This window comes from Pogonomyrmex barbatus, unplaced genomic scaffold (genome assembly GCF_055798465.1).
Source record: "Pogonomyrmex barbatus isolate J1 unplaced genomic scaffold, ASM5579846v1 scaffold3, whole genome shotgun sequence".
NCBI lineage: Eukaryota > Metazoa > Arthropoda > Insecta > Hymenoptera > Formicidae > Pogonomyrmex > Pogonomyrmex barbatus.
Window position 1 is genome coordinate 3103552 of NW_028297127.1, and position 18188 is coordinate 3121739.

The window sequence follows — 18188 nt, forward strand, 5'->3', positions numbered from 1 at the left end:
AAGTAATGTCAAATATTTTGGATTGCCTCATTATAAAATAAAGCGAGATATTCACTAGAATTCACTTAAGGTACCATCTTTCCACGTTACAGTTTCACAGAAAGTTGCACATTTGTGGCATCAAGTAGCGAACTTTACGAGATGCGCGGATGTTGTACCGTCAGGCGCGTCAGTCTGACGCCAATTTTACCACAAGTTGCGTCTAGTTTCGTTAAAGTAAAGCATAGATGATTTTTGAATATATTAGTAGAGTTTTTGAACTGGAGTTGGAGGTGCGGTACAACAAATACTACGTTCTCTTTACATCAGCTCCGACATTGTAATGTTAGAATTGTTACAACTTTATACGGAAATCTTGAACATGTAATCTTGTAAATTAAATAAAGAATCCTATGTTTTCTTTTAAGTGCTTTTTACATATTTGGTACATGTATATACAAATTCATTTGTATTATATTTATCATATACATATTTATCTTTATTATGTAAGTATTTACATTAATCCTTCACAAAATTTAATGAAGTTATGAAATAATCAATATCCAATATTATTAATTATCAACTAACTAACCTCGTGTAAGGCAAGCTGTTTGGTATGCTGTACACCGATGTTGCAATGAGTTCTCATAATATAGTGGATCATAGCGTCGGGATCCGGCTTGATCTCCTCGTCTATATGCGGACCGTATGTGTCGAAGATGCACTGTTTGCCAAACTCGGCGCGTGTTTTCAAAAAAACCTGCTTGATCTCCATTATATCGTATTCAATGTCAGTAAGCTAAATCGATGATTCCGATTCGTGTTCGAAATTCCGAAATCAATATTTGAAATGCCGAGGAATGGACAAAGCTTTCGGAAGCTTTCACACGTGTGCTTGACGTTGTCAAATGTGAAATTGCGCATAATCGTTTTTTTTCTTTCAAATCGCAATACGATTAATAGTTTTGCTCTTTTCAGTTGAACTTTTTGCACTTCCAACATGGAGAGAAAAAGAGGAAAGGTGAATGAAGTTTAGTTAAAAAAACAGATCTATTACTTAACTTTTCAAATAATAGAATACAATGATTGGCAAATTGAATTGTTTATTTAATGTTGCCTTTATCAGGAAATAAAATCGCTTTCACTAACTATAACTTTTACATAGATTTAATTAAACATTATAATACTATTTCTTATAAACTATATTTTTCGACATAATACTTCTCTTTCCAAAATTATAATTTATGTTCTGCAAAAAATATATTTTTTCTAAGAAAACATATTTCTGTTAAATATTTATATCTTTATCAAAATCAAAAGAAATTAAAATTTTGATAAAATATAAATTCAAGAATGGAAAACAATTAAAATTTTTACATTTTTATCATACTTATTCGGGTTATAAAACTTATATAATGTAATTTATATGAATCTCTCGTTTTCTGATCAAGTTGATTGAACGAACGAAAGGTATAGGTTACTCGGCAAAGGTTGCAATCAAGGTTTCTACTTCTTCTTGTATTAATACTTAGTTCATCAAGAACTGCTGATGCAACTATTCCATCTTAACGATTCGGTCGTATTCTCTATTGTGCGTTCAGTATCATGCTTGTCACGTCTTCTGAGAAAGATTACTTTCGTGCGACCAAAAAATTTAATAAGTTTTCTGAAAGAGCTATTGTTTCGAAAATAAATATTTTGGGATAATCTATTTCACGTCTAATGAAATTTCTTATTAGATCTAATCAAAACTGTAAAAACTGAATGAGAAAGATTTCTTTCTTTTCTTATCTTTATTTAAGTTTAGCATTTTAATTTATCATAATGTAGCTTTTGTTTTGATTTAATTTAATTTATCAAGAATTACAAAGTTAATATATAAAAAGAAAACTAGGATTATTCTTTAAAATAAAGTAAGTAACTTTTAGAATTATATAATTTTTAAAATTAAGTAATTTCATCTCCTAAAATTGCACAGTAACTTCATATTGCTTGATATATAACTTCATATATCATAATTATATTGATCATGTTATATTGATACTAATTTTATATCTACATGATAGCTGATATTATTTATCCGATATGTTGCATCAATAATATTGATCGTATATAGATGCGGCTTTAATAGTTTATGAGTTTTTACAAAATGATACAGCAGCTTCAAATGTTTGTTTGGAAATACGAGCATCCGGAATTGAGTATTAATCGATGCGATAAAAGCAAATTTTTAAAAATAAAAACTTCGTAAAAACTTCTGCCATATAATGCAATAAAGAGCGTGTGCTGATCTTTTTATTACTGATAAAAATGTTACGGTGATTTATGTATTTATACCATATATTGCATTTAATAACTTAAAATTGTTATCGCGTTAGATATAATATTAGTTATATAACATTAGCATATTAAAAATATGATAGAAAATAAGTTAAACGAATATTAATATTAAAATGATTATCATAAAAATCATGAAATTAGGAAAATTTCATTTTCATTAGTCACAGTAAATTTTCCGGATCGACTAATTCTAATATTGAATAAATCTTGTATCTAGATTTCTGATAAATTGCAATTAGAAATAGAAGAATATATATATATATATGTGTGTGTGTGTGTGTGTGTGTATGTGTGTGTGTGTGTGTGTGTGTGTGTGGTGTGTGTGTGTGTGTGTGTGTGTGTGTGTGTGTGTGTGGTGTGTGTGTGTGTGTGTGTGTGTGTGTGTGTGTGTGTGTGGTGTGTGTGTGTGTGTGTGTGTGTGTGTGTGTGTGTGTGTGTGTGTGTGTGTGTGTGTGTGTGTGTGTGTGTGTGTGTGTGGTGTGTGTGTGTGTGTGTGTGTGTGTGTGTGTGTGTGTGTGTGTGTACACATACATCATTGATTCTTGAGATTTTTATTGTATTTCGAAATTCTGATTTAGCTGAGAATACGATCGTAAAGATAGGAGAGATACCAGATAGGTGAGATATCAGAGTTACTCTATCGCAATAGATCACTTATCATTTGAAAGGAGTAGTTGTTTTTCCCTTAACGTTCTTCTCCAATCAGTTTTTTCTCTTCGCACATTGTAATTTCCGATCTCAATTCGAACGGCTCGATGAACTACGATGCCCTCATCAACTAATGGCCGCGGTATCCGTTTGCTAGTTTCCGCCGACCATGTTCAATCAACAATCATCAACAGGGGTGAAGATTCGTTTTCGGATTTATGTATTACGTCATTGACATCGATACAATCTACGAACTAACACAGACAACCGATTGTTTCGGAATTGTAGTTTTCAATATACTTTCAAATTAAAAATAGCAGTGAGACATATATACTACAACATAACATTTAAAGAAATATATAAACACTTTTTGGTTATATTAATATTTATTAAATATGTAAAAAAGATTGTAAATTTTTTATCAATACAAATGTACAAAAATATATGTATGTATATTTATAAGTTATATAAATTGTATATAAATTGTATATTTTAGTGCTACACTTATATTTCATTTCTTGTTTTATTATTGCTACAATTTACAATGATTTCACAAATCAAGTATAGTTTTAACAGGAATTATCCCGAAATGGAGTGGCGAGTTGCAACACGAAGGACTCGATAGTTATGGTACGTTTCTCGAGTGTCTATCGATTTGCTAATCCGCGTTACACCTGTAGTTTTCCAGCAGGATTTACCGAGCAAATAAAGAACCCAAACGAGACCCAGCTAACCGATTGCGAAACTAGGCCATTTGTACAACTCTTTGTTGTCAATGCTTTTTATCTCTTAAAGCTTGCACATGCATAATGAGCTGTGGTTTATTGTCAGGAACTGTTTTCTTTTCAGCACTAGAAATAAAAGTTTAATACCGACGAGAAAAAACGTGCTATCCAATGCATGAAAAGTTAACAGTCTTTCTTCCTTATAAACATATGATCTCAATTTGAGAACAAGACTTTCTGACACTTGAAATTTGATAAATTCGGTTAAATTCGGAATTATTACATCTACATTGTCGAAGTCAAAGCATTTTCCAGTTGACCGTTCCTCTTCTCTGAGAATTTACGAGCCAAACCGCTTTGCGGGAATGCCTTCAATCAGGTCGGACGGCTTTTCCATACGAGAATGCAAGTTTTCCGTAAGACACGAGTGGCGGAAATCGTCTCATGACTCTTCCATGAGCGCGGTACGCCATCCATTTGCTTCGGCTCCGCTCAACTTTCCATCCTTAACTCTTCACTCCGAACTTTCCTCCCTGGTGTTGGGCAAAGAGCCGAATCTCGCGATTCGCCAATTTCGCACGGAATGCATATTCGAGATTTCGCTTATTCTCGATGTGCTTCTTTTGTACTTATCGCGATCTGGCATTGATTAATTGATCTCTTGGCCAGCGCATTTCTTCCTCGAGCATCTCTGAAATGCCCGATGAAATGCTTCCAACGCTTTTCGTTTCTCTTTGCAGTTTTATTGCCATTTAACATCGCAATGAGTATTTCATTACATTTGACATACTTTTTAATCCTTTAATTTGATTCTTTATACTCCTGACAAATTAATTGGCGAAGTTAATGCATTATAATTGATTTATTTAATATTGTATATATAACTTTTCGAAATGATGGAACTGTACCTTTTTCAGATAAATGTTAATGAAAATTCAATTCTTTGGAAGATCCTGTTAAAGAAGCTTTACGTGCTGGGTTAAATCTTTTACTTGAGTATCGCGAAGTGAAAATTCGACCCTTGTAGTCGACACTCGGGACGAATATTTCCATAATTTAATTTATATTTGACTTAATCCGCCGGCGTTTCAGATGCATCACAAACTTTACGGGACGTTTCTCGTGGATTAAACGACGAACATACCCGCTTGAATTTTTAAAACTCCGTCTCTCTGTTTCAGAAAACTTTTTTGCATGAGAGCCAATCCTATTTCCAATTCGGAGGATTCATCTTGAAATCTTTTCAACACGTAAATTGTATGCCCGTGGCCGCGATCCCAATTCCGCACATCTGCGCTTTCGTCCTGGCGCTTCAAGATGTGCGATCGATTAATCGGGCGGAAACTTTAATAGCAGACCCCTTTGTTCCTCACGGTAATTTTGGCAATTTATCGTCTTAAGTTTCGGCCTCTCTATGTCTCGTCTCTTCTATCGTATCGAATTACTCGAACAAAATCTCAAGGCTGAAGAGTTTTTCGTACAATATTCATTATTTGCGAAAGTAGAATCGTTAGTATTTTATTTCCAGATATTTATATATATAACTTTTTTATTTGCATTTTTATAATGTTTCTAGACTTCGATTTTCCGATCGAAGACTCACTCTTTCTATTTTTCTTACGTTCATATACGTGAGTATACCTTGCATCACTTGACAGTATCCGTTCTATTTGATCTGTTCCTCTTTATGTGAAGCACCACATTGAAAGTCTTGCAATTCTATTCAAATATGGAGTGCCCGCTGCCAACTTTCTTTCTCATGAACTTCTCAAAGATCGTTCCCCGTCTTTTCATGAGCTTCGACAAAATGGACAACTTCGTAATTTCTCTTATTCAAGATTCTAAGATATCTCAAGAAACTTAGAACTTAAACTAAATTATTTCTTTGCAATCATATTTTCAATACAATTTTTTGAATTTGTATAGCACTTCAAAAATACATATGTGTTTGTTAGGTCTTCGTAATAAATTTATATACTGTGTATACAAATTTATATACTGTGTATACTTCAATATACTGTGTATACAATTAATATTAAAATTATGCTGTAGCATGAAATTAATTAATTCATCAGATATCTTTGTCATACTCCAAAATTTGTTGATTGTTAATTCTTTCGGATTGCATTTCAAATTTGTTCCCGTAGTTGAAGTTTTTAATTACTAATAACTGATATATTTTGATGCCATTATCGAAATATCAGGAATTTTAAATTATTGATTATTGTCTCACTTTTGGCGTTTTGTCGCCGTCGTTGTTACCGTTGATTCATCAGTATATGCGGATAACGTTGAATGCGTCTCTTCTTCCTCGGCGCATTTTTCAAGATGTGGGTTGAGTTCCCTCGGCTCCTTTTTTCCGTGTGCTTGCGGAGTCTTGTCCCTACTCACGGGCTTCCATTTCGAGCTCGTTTCTGTGAGCTGCCGAAAATCCGATCTTCCCTTTTTTACAGGCGACTCGACGTCGCCATTCCCGACTTCCTCCTTCTTTTCTTTTGGTTTCTCATGTACAACCTCGATCGTTTGGGGTCGCCAGGAGTCACGTTTGTCCAATGCGATTCTCTTCTGCCAAGCACGCATTTCCCTTCTGGCTTCTTTGACTTCGTTCGCGAATACGTTCGCCAGCGATTCGTCTTCCTCCAACAGGATCTTTCCAACTGACGAATGTTCCGGCAACTTCTGTTCAAGATCGAATAACTTATGTCGTTGAAGGGTGACGTCCCATGAAAATTTCTTCCCCTTCAAAGCGAGTTGAGTTTGTAATTTAGCTTTCCACTTTTCTACAAATCAGAATTTAATGAAAATTACAATATTATAGTATGATTTATGATAATTTATGATAATTTCATCATGATTATTTTACAGATTAATCGAGTGATTTTATTTTAAAAATGTTTATTTGAAAAATAAGTTGTTTATAAAATCAACTACTATTTGCTTATATTAATTTTGCATTTTTTTAAGATTTCTGTATTTTATGTCGATTAATACAGCAATACTTATTACAAAGATAATTACGAAAAAATTTGAAAAGTAGCAAGTATGTCTTCTGATTTCACAATTATTTTATTTTATATTATTTTCTTATTGAATAAAAGCTGCAGTACCAAAGCAACGGGGTATTTATTTCTTCTGGTAAATGAAACGTCATAGAACTACAATATTCCCGTGAGACCAATTATGCTGGACACTTCAATGCACCCTCGATGTGGCTAAAACGCCCGGTAGGAGGACAATGAATACCCGCTTTAATGCTCTAATCTAACTCCAAGGTGATTTCATCCTGTCCAATTTCATTCTATCGCTATCGTTGATCTTACCTTTATCTCATTTATTTAACATCTAATCTAAGCTTAACCCTTTAGACCCTTCCGATAGAAACCCTTGCAATAATATTTTAACAGCCGCTACCAAGTTACAATCGGAATTCGGATTTCTGTATAAAAGATTATACTTGCTCTCACATTATGTTATTGTTGTATTTATATGCATTACATTTATATGCATTATAAATATTTCTGTTTTATGACAAAAAAATGAATTTAATTTTTTAAACATCAAATTACTATTCAAAAAGATTTAGAAAATATTTACGAAAATTATAATTTAAAAGTTTATTATAATTAGTATATTATATTAAATGTATATTATATTAAGAACATTGTTTAAAGATATATTCAAAATATATTCATAAGTTTATACTTATTATATATGTATACTCAAAATATATTTAACAATATATTTCAACTGATGAATATCGGTATCCGATAATAGCGTTTTAAGAATAAAGGAGAAATATTTTTACAGTAGCAGTCGGAAAGATATTATGCGTCATAGTTGTTGGAAAGACGACAGAGCCATAATGTATCTTTGATGGTATGTAACAAATGATAGTTTAATGGCGCAAGCTCCTGCAAGATCCTGCGATTGTGCAACGAGCGCGTATCCGGTTTAAGAAATCACTAAATTATATAGCACAAGAATACAACAGATGTATATGAGGTGTTGTTTGATAAAATCTTTCTGTCAGCGGTCCTTGCATAAGAAAGAAATTCGCGGGAAATTGAGAGGAAAATATTATATCAATCCCGCAGTTTCTTTGTTCCATCTGTCAAGCTTTTCTTCGAGCTTGCCAACGAATAAAGCAAATGAGAAACAGCTAATAAATTCTCATTGGATTCATGCACGGACGTTTGTTACACGCTCTTTATTAAGAAACGTTGAAAACGCCTCGCCTCGCCTTGCCTCGCTTTGCCGTCTCCAATTACGCCGGCACATCTAAAACAGCCAAAGAGAAACAACAACGAGGTAGATCCCCAAGTTTGGCGCATTAATCTAACTGCACGAGCCGCAATTCGGGCAGACGCATGCGGCGCGCTTTTGAAACCGACCGCAATCGCGATAACGACGTTCTTAATTAAGCTATCCGATTGTGTAGAGCCATAGAGACATCTTCCATGCGTCGCCGGATGAGTGAAATGCGATGTCGATGGGAGACAGGCGAGAACACGGACGAATCAGAACAATGAACGTTTATCAATGTTTCCAGCTGACGTGGCGCTTTCACGCGGTTCGATCGCGGTTTTCCGCCGAAACGTTTTTATGAAATTATCTCCTCCCTCCTCTCCCCCCCCCCGCGTTTTTCCGCTTCGCGGCGCTATCAATCTGTCTGCCGCGATATTTCTTGCACCGCGTTGTCACGGTGCTCAAATGTGAAAGAAAATTACATAATGCCGTCATTGCAGCTCAAAGCCGAGAAAGTATCGGATCACGTTGGACTTCGAGCAGAGATCTCGTTATCTTGTCCATCCACGGGGTTCCCGTGTGACGCATAGAAAGGGAAAAAATAGATCGCCTTACCGGCGAAACAACATTTGTGCTGTCGTAAGGAAGCTTACCTTCTATGTCTGCGCAACAGATTTCCGGCTTGCAGACTTCGACGGCGCAGACTTTACTTAGAATCTCGCGACGTTTCTTCACTGTCTTTCTCAATTTTACGAACGGCTCTTCTATCTGTGTAACCACTCTTTCTTCATCTTCTTCCTTGTCAAATTCCATTTCTTGTATCAAGAGTCTTGTCTGGGATTTGGGATTCGTGCTCTTTTGTACGACAATTTTGTTCTCTGTCGCTGATTCGTGCAAAACCTTCTTTTTCTTGTGTGACATTTCTTTTGTAAGATGGATCATCCGTTCGATATCAAGATCCTCCAACTTTGAATAATTTGAAAATTCCTAAAAATATTAATCGTAAATTTTTATAATAAATTTATATAGTGAATTTCTTATTTTTTAAATCATAAGTTTCTATTGTACGTATTTATATAGTGAATTATAGATATAACTATTAATTAATATTTTCCAAGATACTTTATTTTTTTTATCTAAATGGAAATTAGTTAAACCTGTATTTTTGTTAATGTTGTGATAAAACATCTTAAAGCAAAAGAATAAAAAAACGTGTTATTCTTCTATCATTATAAAAATTATGAAAATGCTAATTTATAGTAGCCCTCATTAATTCTTCAAGGAAAACGCAAAGAGACGCATTCTAAATAGCATGAGAGAAAATCTTGTGCCTGCGGAAAGTGTTTCTTTCTTTCTTCTTAGCTACTTAAGTTCTTTTTTTACCTTTTTTACTGTTTGAAAAAATGCCGCTTCTGATTCCGCGAGTTCTTCGAAGAATGACTTGTCATCTTTTTCCAATCTCATTGTTCGAAATTTTTTCTTGGAGTCCTCGTCCTTTTCTTTAACTTGCGTCCTGTCCTTATTTCTCTCCTTATTGTTTTCTGTGTTCTTGTGTTCCTTTGATACGAATGCCGAGTGGTCCGTTGCAAAATCCTCGCTGGCTTGCATCAAGCGTATTTCCTTCAATCGTGCGTCGACGGTCTTCTCAAAATGACTACACCTTTCAAGATACTACGGCAAAGAATACATTGCCTTTCATCTTCGATCAGCGTAAAGTGATGTAAGATCAAAGTTGGAATATACGATCGAATTCGAAAAGGTAACAATCTGTAAAATCTAGATTTGTGTTCAGGTTCACAGTGTAAACCATTGACAAAACTTCTACGTTTGCTCTTTCAGAGTGACGCGAAAATTTAAATTAAATTTAAATAGTCTATTTTCTCTCTGAAATGTAAGTATGTAGTTGTTCCCCTTTTCACACAACATTTTTCGAAGTACTCACAGCAATAAGATTCGCTTTATCGGTTTTGGTATTGACTACATGCCCTTCGGAGCATTCCACCAGATATATGTTGCCGTCATGACTACCGACTGCCAAGAGCTGACCGTTCTCGTGAGGCGCGATGGCCGTGAGACACTCGTTGCAGACACGAAACGTGGTCACTGGCGAGCCCAGGCCAGTTAGAATGTCATACACCTTCAACAGACCCATCGCATTTATGGTAAAGAACACCGAGTATCTGGATCTGCTCCAGCAGCCTCCGCGTAAATCAGCATTCTGTTCACTGTGCAAAATTTCATCTTTTACTTCCTTGCCGAGCATATGCATGTCTGCGACACGATAACAATATTAATTTCGAGACCACCGAGAAGAAATGACAATAGGAAACTCCAGTGTTGATACAAACAAGATGTTAGTCGATTAATGAGATATACTTTTTTATTTACGTGAGTAATTGCTTCGCTTTGTTTCGCATTAAATATTTATGATTCTGTTCTATACTCTGTGTATCTTACTAATTTATAGCATATAATATTATACAATGCAGATAATAAAGCGTACCTTTAATATAATCTTAATATACGTAACAAATTTATGCTCGAGCAAAAATAAATAAAAAATCAGAAATTCTACAATCCAATTTATAATTGAAGAAATTAATAAGGATTTTATAAATTTAATTTATAAAATTAAACCATTTATCAATTACATCTAACCGGATAGCGAGTAAGTTATTTTCTCTGATGTCGTCCGTCCAGATCTTAACGGTCCAATCGCCCACGGTGAGAAAGTTCTTTACGGCGAAGGGATTTCGATCAATGGCGATGACAAAGCCAACGTGACAATTAAATCTCACTGCTATTTTGTCCGTTGGACTCGCGGCTTTGCGTCTTACGTTGATCACCATACCATTTTCCATACCCGCCAAAAATCTATGTCCTGTGGTCGGCTCGTACTGCAGTCTTGTGACACCGATCGCATGAATGATGTCCGCCCGAAGCGGATCGTCTAGGTCCATCACCAGCTCGTCGGTCGGTTGCCTCAGCTTCCTGATGTCCCACCACTTGATTGTGCCGTCGATAGACGCCGAGAAGAACTCCGTGTTGGTCTTGGATTGCATCCAGAGCGCCTGGTTTGCCGGATTTCTTTCACGCGTCGTTGGAGAAAACGAGAAAAGAAGCGGGAGTCACGGAGTTCACAATTTGGCAGCGAAACGGCAGGCTCTTTGCGAACATTTTGCCACGACGACGGCAGAAATTGCGACCGCGTTTAAGAATTACAACGATCTGTAATTCTCATCGTTTATGAGACTCTGATCGCTTTAAAACACTATTTCTTCATGGAGTTTGCACCGCTTAATCGGCGTACCTTCTAGAAAATTAATGTAGAGATAAAACCCCCATTAAAATCAGTACGGTCGCAATTTCTTGATTTGGATTAAGTACGCAGCTGTTTTGCCGTTTATTTCTTATTTTGTCTCAGCCGCAGCAGGAAATAGAGTTAACGAGCACAATTAGAATTTTAATATTTTCCGACACGGTAAATTTAACAAGTGCAATATTATTAAAGAAGTTATGATTATTTATTTAATAAGTAAAATGTCTTGCAAATTGAAAGAAAAAAATTAAATTATTATTTAAAGAAAAAAAAATATATTAAAATATATGAAAATGTATATGTAATTATCTCTGAGCGATAACATTACACTCTAATTGCATAAATGGGAACAAAATAACATAATATCCTCTGACTAATTTCTTACGGAAGTGTTCATATGTTTCTAATCGGTGTTAACACGTTCTCGTCGAAATGTCATATCTACCATGGACTATATTAATCCGGGTATCAGAAACTACCGTTTGCACGGCTTTGCGGCGTTTCTCTCGGAGGATATTTGCGATTCCGGAGGCCATACATCAAAGTCAAGTACATCCAAGTTCTGGCCAATAATCTCGGCGGCTAGGTGCAAGTCCCGAGGAACTTCCCATTCGGAGATAGATAGATACCTGTGGCTAAACTGACGATGGGACATTTGCACTGGTCCATCCCCAATTCGGATGTCCCAGTTGCACACTTGGCCAGACATCAGTCCGCTAATCAGCATCGACGGATCACGCGGATTAAACTCGACGATTATTAACGGTGACGATGATTTTAAGCATATTACTGGCGTGTTTGGGTTCTCTGCAATGAAAAAAAATAACATATCGCATATCTTTTTTTGAAAAAATTGTTAAATAAAAAAGTTAAATGAATTAATTTTTTCTTTTGCTCAGTCATCTATCTTTTTCATCGAAAAGAATACTTGTTCTTTTTTTTATAGATATGATCGGTAAAATTTGCTTGATGTTATTAGAAACTTTAGCGTTTTATTGTTAAACAATAAAATAAATTCTATAATATTTTAGTATTTTTAATAACATTCGATTTGGATAAAATTTTGTTATAATGAGCTTACACAAATATTATGCTTTCAATATGAAACTTTCGAAAATATTTTTATTTCTTATTACTAATAATAAATTTCTATTTTTGATTGTTTTTTATATTTATTTGCGAGATTGCTTTAAAAGTTATGTTAGTTATGAAAAATTTTATGTTTTGCTATATTATCCTAGCAGAATCATGTTACTGAAAATACGTTCGGTTTTATAGGTGGTTGTTTTTGTCATGTAATATGTTTCTGTCAATAACAAACGCGCCGCATAAACAACCATGCATGCGCACCAAAGTCTGGCGTAGATATAAAGATTCATGTCAGTGAGACACATTTCAAATATTATGAAGGACTTTGAAACGACCAATCGATTTCCGCGACCGGAACCAGGACGAGCGAGTGACAGGTCGCGTTTGACGACGACATGATGAAACATGCTTCCGATACGTTGTAAAACGTGTCAGATTCGACATTCTAAAAAAAATCTGTTTCGCGTGGGATGTTGCATTAGTATAGGAAAATTTAATAAAATTCAGAAACACTAGACAAGAATATATTTCAAACGCAGAATACAGCAAATGTATATCTGACAATACGAAATAATATTAAAAAAAATTAATATATTAAAATAATACATATGAAAAAAGCTTCCCTTGAAATATAAAACTGATTCAATGTCTATCTCATATCATCAAATTTTTATATATTTGAGTGCTGCAATAACGTAATATTATTATCTTTTAAAAAACTTTTTAGATAAATTTCAAAACACCGCTAAAAATTTGTGCTTTCTTGGATGATAATAATTAAATAATGATAAAATGCATATTGTTCTATGATAATGTAAAAACAATATTATCATACCGATGTCCCATATATAAGAGAAAGGGTTCACGTTAGATAGTTTTTTTTCGAATTCCATAAAAGTGTAGGATGCGGCCAATCGATTCTGTACACTGGGCGACCACGACAGATGATTGATTGGTCTTACGATAGGCTGTGGATCGGCATACATGTTCGAGGTTCTGAAAAAAAGAAAATTAAAACTCCCGTAAAAATTCGCGCAAAATCGCACCCGTGGAAATTTGTTTCACTCTTTTTATTTATTTTTTTTTTCTTATTCCTGGGCACGTAAATCATCCGCTCGATGATGTGATAACACCGCTGCTTTTACACGTTGCAAATACCGTACTTTTCGCTTTATCCACTTGTCCACTAATAAACTTTGCGAAACGATTAATTGTAACGACAGTCGTAGATTCTTCATTAGAATGCGCGGAAATGTATGGATGCCATTAACATTCCAAACGAAGTAACCTTCCATTATTTCGCTTCGAGTGCTTTCTGTCGTGGCCAAAATGACCTGTTTTATTTCGAGGATTTGTCGGAAACAAAAGCGAGATAATATTGTCTTTGTTATAATATTGTAAGAATAGAACAAAGTAAATAACTTTACTTTTGTTCTGTTCCGCTGTGTAAACTTGTTAAAACGTAAACTTGTACTTGACTACTTCTTGTTTCTTTTATTCCTTCATAGTTACTTTCTTATTCGAAAAGGAAAATGTTTTTTTACAAACTCTTACATCATAAATAATTTTATTTAATTTATTATTGTTTTCGAAAAAAAAACTTTAAATTTTTTTAGAGATATTTATGTTAAGAATAAATATTCATATTATACGCGTCAATAACTATAAATTCATAAATTCATCATTTTCAATCAGTTAGTATCAGAAACGGCAATATTTAGAGGCAATATTTAGAGGCAATACTTATCGAGTAAAACACATAAAAGGAAAGTGGATCAATTCGTACACGCAAAACGAATCGCGTGAGGCATCTGAGAGGCGCAACACGTGTTTGGACGCGGAAAGAAAAAGATGGAGAAAAATCGCTATTCGTGTTAAACAAGCATTGAAAGAACGAAAAGCCGACGAGATAAGAGAGTTTCCTCCGCGAGCTTCTCAACGACAGCGTCATCGCCTAGCGGGACATCGCATCGATTTATGGATCCTCTGTCCCGTAAATAAGTTATCGAGTTTCATGTAAAATACACGCCTATCCAGAATAGTAAAATAATGATAAGTTATCGTTATAGATAGATTTTAGATCTAAAATATTTTAAACATATTAATTGGAGAAACTTTGTTCGTATGTTTGATTATTCGCGTTTTTTTTAATTTAATGTGCGGAACATGTTTCCAGACTTATGAAACCTATCCTTTATGTCTATGAAGGACGTGTTGTACGAACAGCACTAGTCCCGGTGAAGATATGCGTAGTATGATAATTCCGTACGTGACCGCGATTTGCGGAGAGAGATTTAACTCGTCCATAGAATCTTGCGTCGAGCACGTTGAAGCGACACTTTGAGTATATTCCTTAGATATCGTCGATAGATAATGGGATTTACAGTTTAATACATGCTAACCGGTTAAAAAAAACATGTCTAATGTGCATGTGCGATGAGAGGAAAGCTTGAGCTTGGAAAAGAATTTTAAGAAAAGAATGAAATAAAGAATGGGAAGTAAGTAGTTATTGTCGTCGGATATTTTAGCTTTGAAAGTATAAAGATTTTTAAATGGCGATACATTTCAATTTTCATTTGTATATAATTGTGTTTTTTTTAATTGCTAAAATTGCTGTTTTCTTTTCATAACACCAAAACTGCAACATACCTTACGCCATAAGGAAGAACGAGTGTAGTTGGAATCATATCATCGAAGTAATTCTCGTAGATATTGATTGTGTTATTTTGAAGTATACAATGTTCCATAGGCTAAGCAAATAAGTTAATGAGTTGATAACCTAATTATTAACTAATCCTCTTATCTTACTAGATTCTTACTGCATTAAGAATTCAATTCATAATGCGGTTACTTTAATCAAGATTATATATTTTCTTCTTGTACATATATTATCGTGTATATATATTTATTTTATATTATTTCAGTTTATATAGTTTAATTTTAATTATGTTTTTGTTTAAAAGTCCGACATTGAATATAAAACTTCTAAGGATAGAAAAATCCAATAAGCAAAGCGAATGTTTAATACAAATCATTTTTTTTTTTTTTTACATAATTTAAGTGAAGGAAGAATATCTTTTACAATCGATATATTTCAAAGTGGCTTACGTTAGTAAGGTTCTTCATCTTCGTTGCCCAATTCTCGTCTTTCTCCACGCGTCGGCGAAATCTCAGCACGGCTTCCTCGTCTTTCACGTTTATCTCCTTAGGCCAACCGCCCTCTAAGTGTAACATCCCGCTCTCTTTTGTTACCTTCCTAGCGGTCTGCATCTGACGTGAAAATAAAAAGAGATATCAAGAGCTTCGCGCAAGGATGAAGTTATAAAAGCGACCTCGCCTATCCATTTTTAACCATCCTTTTGCAAATGTAAAGCCAAACTTAAGCACCCTTGAGAAACACGTAATGGTGTTAAAATCCTTTCCTTAAAAAGAAAACGTAAGAGAAAATTCCCCGCGTTCGCTTTTGTTGTATTTTACACTGTCAATCCATATTTTCATCATAATAAAGCTTATCTGTTTGACAGACACGCAAATTCTTGTCCGTTACGGGATCGATGGCATAAACAATTTATGAGGTTCTTTAACGTAAACCTAAGTTTACGGTATACATTGTCAAAAGCATGCTCCTAAATATTGATCCCTTATATTGATCCCTTGTTTTTGCGAAATTAAATCTGTAAGATTCAATTTTTTTTATTACAAATGGCCCATGATTTACGATATAAACTGATACGAGATGCGCTATAAAAAGATACTATGTTTGAATTAAACTTTCTACGAGTTTTATTTCAAGTTTCATTTCCCTTCCGAATTAAAAGTCAGGATTTTTATTATAAATTTTATATATTTTTTAGAATTGCAAACAATATTTAATTTAAACTGACGTAATTCTGATTCTTTGAAATGTAAAAAATATTAGGAAGACTCGGCATATTTATATGTCTGACACGCGCTTATTAATTCTTGGAAATTAAATGCTGTGAACGCTAGACTTGCTGTAGAATTAGTTCGGTGATGATTCAGCAGAGCTATTTTCATAATCCCAGCTTTTCCTTAAATCCTATGATACATAAAGTCCCGAATATAGAAACTCATTAGCATTTAACTGGTGTTTAATTTGCAAATAATCATTCGTACAGTTGATGACGATGCATTTCAAAGATATGCAACGTTGCATCATATTAATATAACGTCAAAATAATCATTTCATATTTAGAATCAAATATCTGCCTCTTAAAAATGTTTAATATTTTACAACATTGTATCTGTAAAATTCTAATATTATCTTCTTTTAAAAGAAGTTTTTATTTTTTTCTATTACATAAGAATTTATTTCCTTAATTAGAAAAAAAGTTATACAAATAAAGATTAATAATAATTCTCTCTTAAGAATTAAAATAAATAATATTAGTAATAAATAGATTAAAACTTTTCTCTAAAATTTTGCAAATATTTTGCATAGATTTAGAATGATTTTCTTACTTCGTGAAGAGCAAATTGCTTGGACATCTGCACGCCACGGTGGCAATACTTCATGTGGATGTAATTTCGCATGAGTTTCGGATCCGGTAGGATATTCTCTTGAACGATAGGATCGGTCTCTCCAAAGAAGCATTGCTTACCGAACTGCGACCTCGTTTTGATATACGCGTACTGGATGAACATTATCGGAAACAGTTCTCCAAGTTGTGGAAACGTAAAACGACGAAATGATACACACTCACGCAAATAGAGACGCGGCAACTCTGTTAAATTATTTAGAGGTAGGTAATGGAAATGAGCAAATGGTACAAGTTGCACGTTTATCTAACCGCCGATACTTTTCACGCATGAACGCTTGACGTCGATCGAGATTTGCGATACGCTCGATATCGGGCCATTAAGACGATGTTCAAGTGTGAAACATGACATGCGAATGAATCAATGCTGTAATGCTGCGGCTTGACCGGGAAAACTACAATTACACGTTCCTTCGTTAATAATAAATATAAAATTCTAAATATGAAAATTATTAAAATTCTCAAAGGAATATTTTTATAAAAACATATAAATTGATTTAGATTTAATTTCAAGCTTAATTCCATGGGTTTAGTTTCTGATGATGAGAACAATTTTTTCGATTTGTTTATCTACGATGAAAATTGAAAGACTTCCAAAGAAATTGTATAAAAGGTGGCTAATAATAATATATATCAAAAATATTCCTTATTTTGCTAAGTAAAGGAAAGATCTTGAGTTCGGAGTATTAGTTTGAATTTCAAAGCACAAGCATGTACGATAGGTAGGAGAATTTGCGGAGAAAAACTCCGCGTAATCTTCTGCATGGCGTTCTGTTACCGCGGGTGCATCCTCTTTGTGCATCGGCGATTTGATTGCGCGTCAATTCGCCGCGCTGGATGCACTCTATGGAATTACGGTACCGGGCGCGCATTCTCGTGCCGCCGGGCCATTGCGATGACATTATCCCTTCGCCGAGAGCACTCACAATTTCTGCGGTCCGCAATCCGGCGTCCGCCAATCAACGCTTTCGCGCCATCCGATAAATCGGATGAGTTCGCCGCCGGGCGCTGCACCTAATGAATCAGATTCGATGCGGAGCCACCAGCATTGTGTGATCGATTATCCCGCATACGCGGCAACACGAATCTGGAACTTGGCGATACCCCAATGCCAAATTCAATTTGCGAATTCCTAATGGCCGGATCGGATCATCAAAGTTTTAAGAAATTGAAGCTGCACATACAGCTGGCACATACTGGCGCTGAAGCTTAATAATTATAGCATGGACAGTCAAAAGTGGGTTCTGAAATAAAGTTTCTTTTTATATATAATTTAATAGCTTT

General features: G+C 34.6%; 2 protein-coding genes across 9 annotated transcripts in view; one reads left to right on the plus strand and one right to left on the minus strand.

Annotated features, from left to right (window-relative positions):
• Positions 1–18188, plus strand: part of LOC105430658 (furin-like protease 1) — a 213423-nt gene that overhangs the window by 152311 nt on the left and 42924 nt on the right. The window lies entirely within an intron of this gene.
• Positions 4042–17469, minus strand: LOC112552878 (dynein intermediate chain 3, ciliary-like). The gene is given in 11 exon segments (XM_089079568.1): positions 4042–6472; positions 8591–8924; positions 9269–9316; positions 9318–9608; positions 9880–10162; positions 10596–11024; positions 11886–12063; positions 13181–13341; positions 14995–15095; positions 15454–15615; positions 16828–17469. Coding segments are annotated over 11 exon segments (2721 nt in total). The 5' UTR covers positions 17011–17469; the 3' UTR covers positions 4042–5921.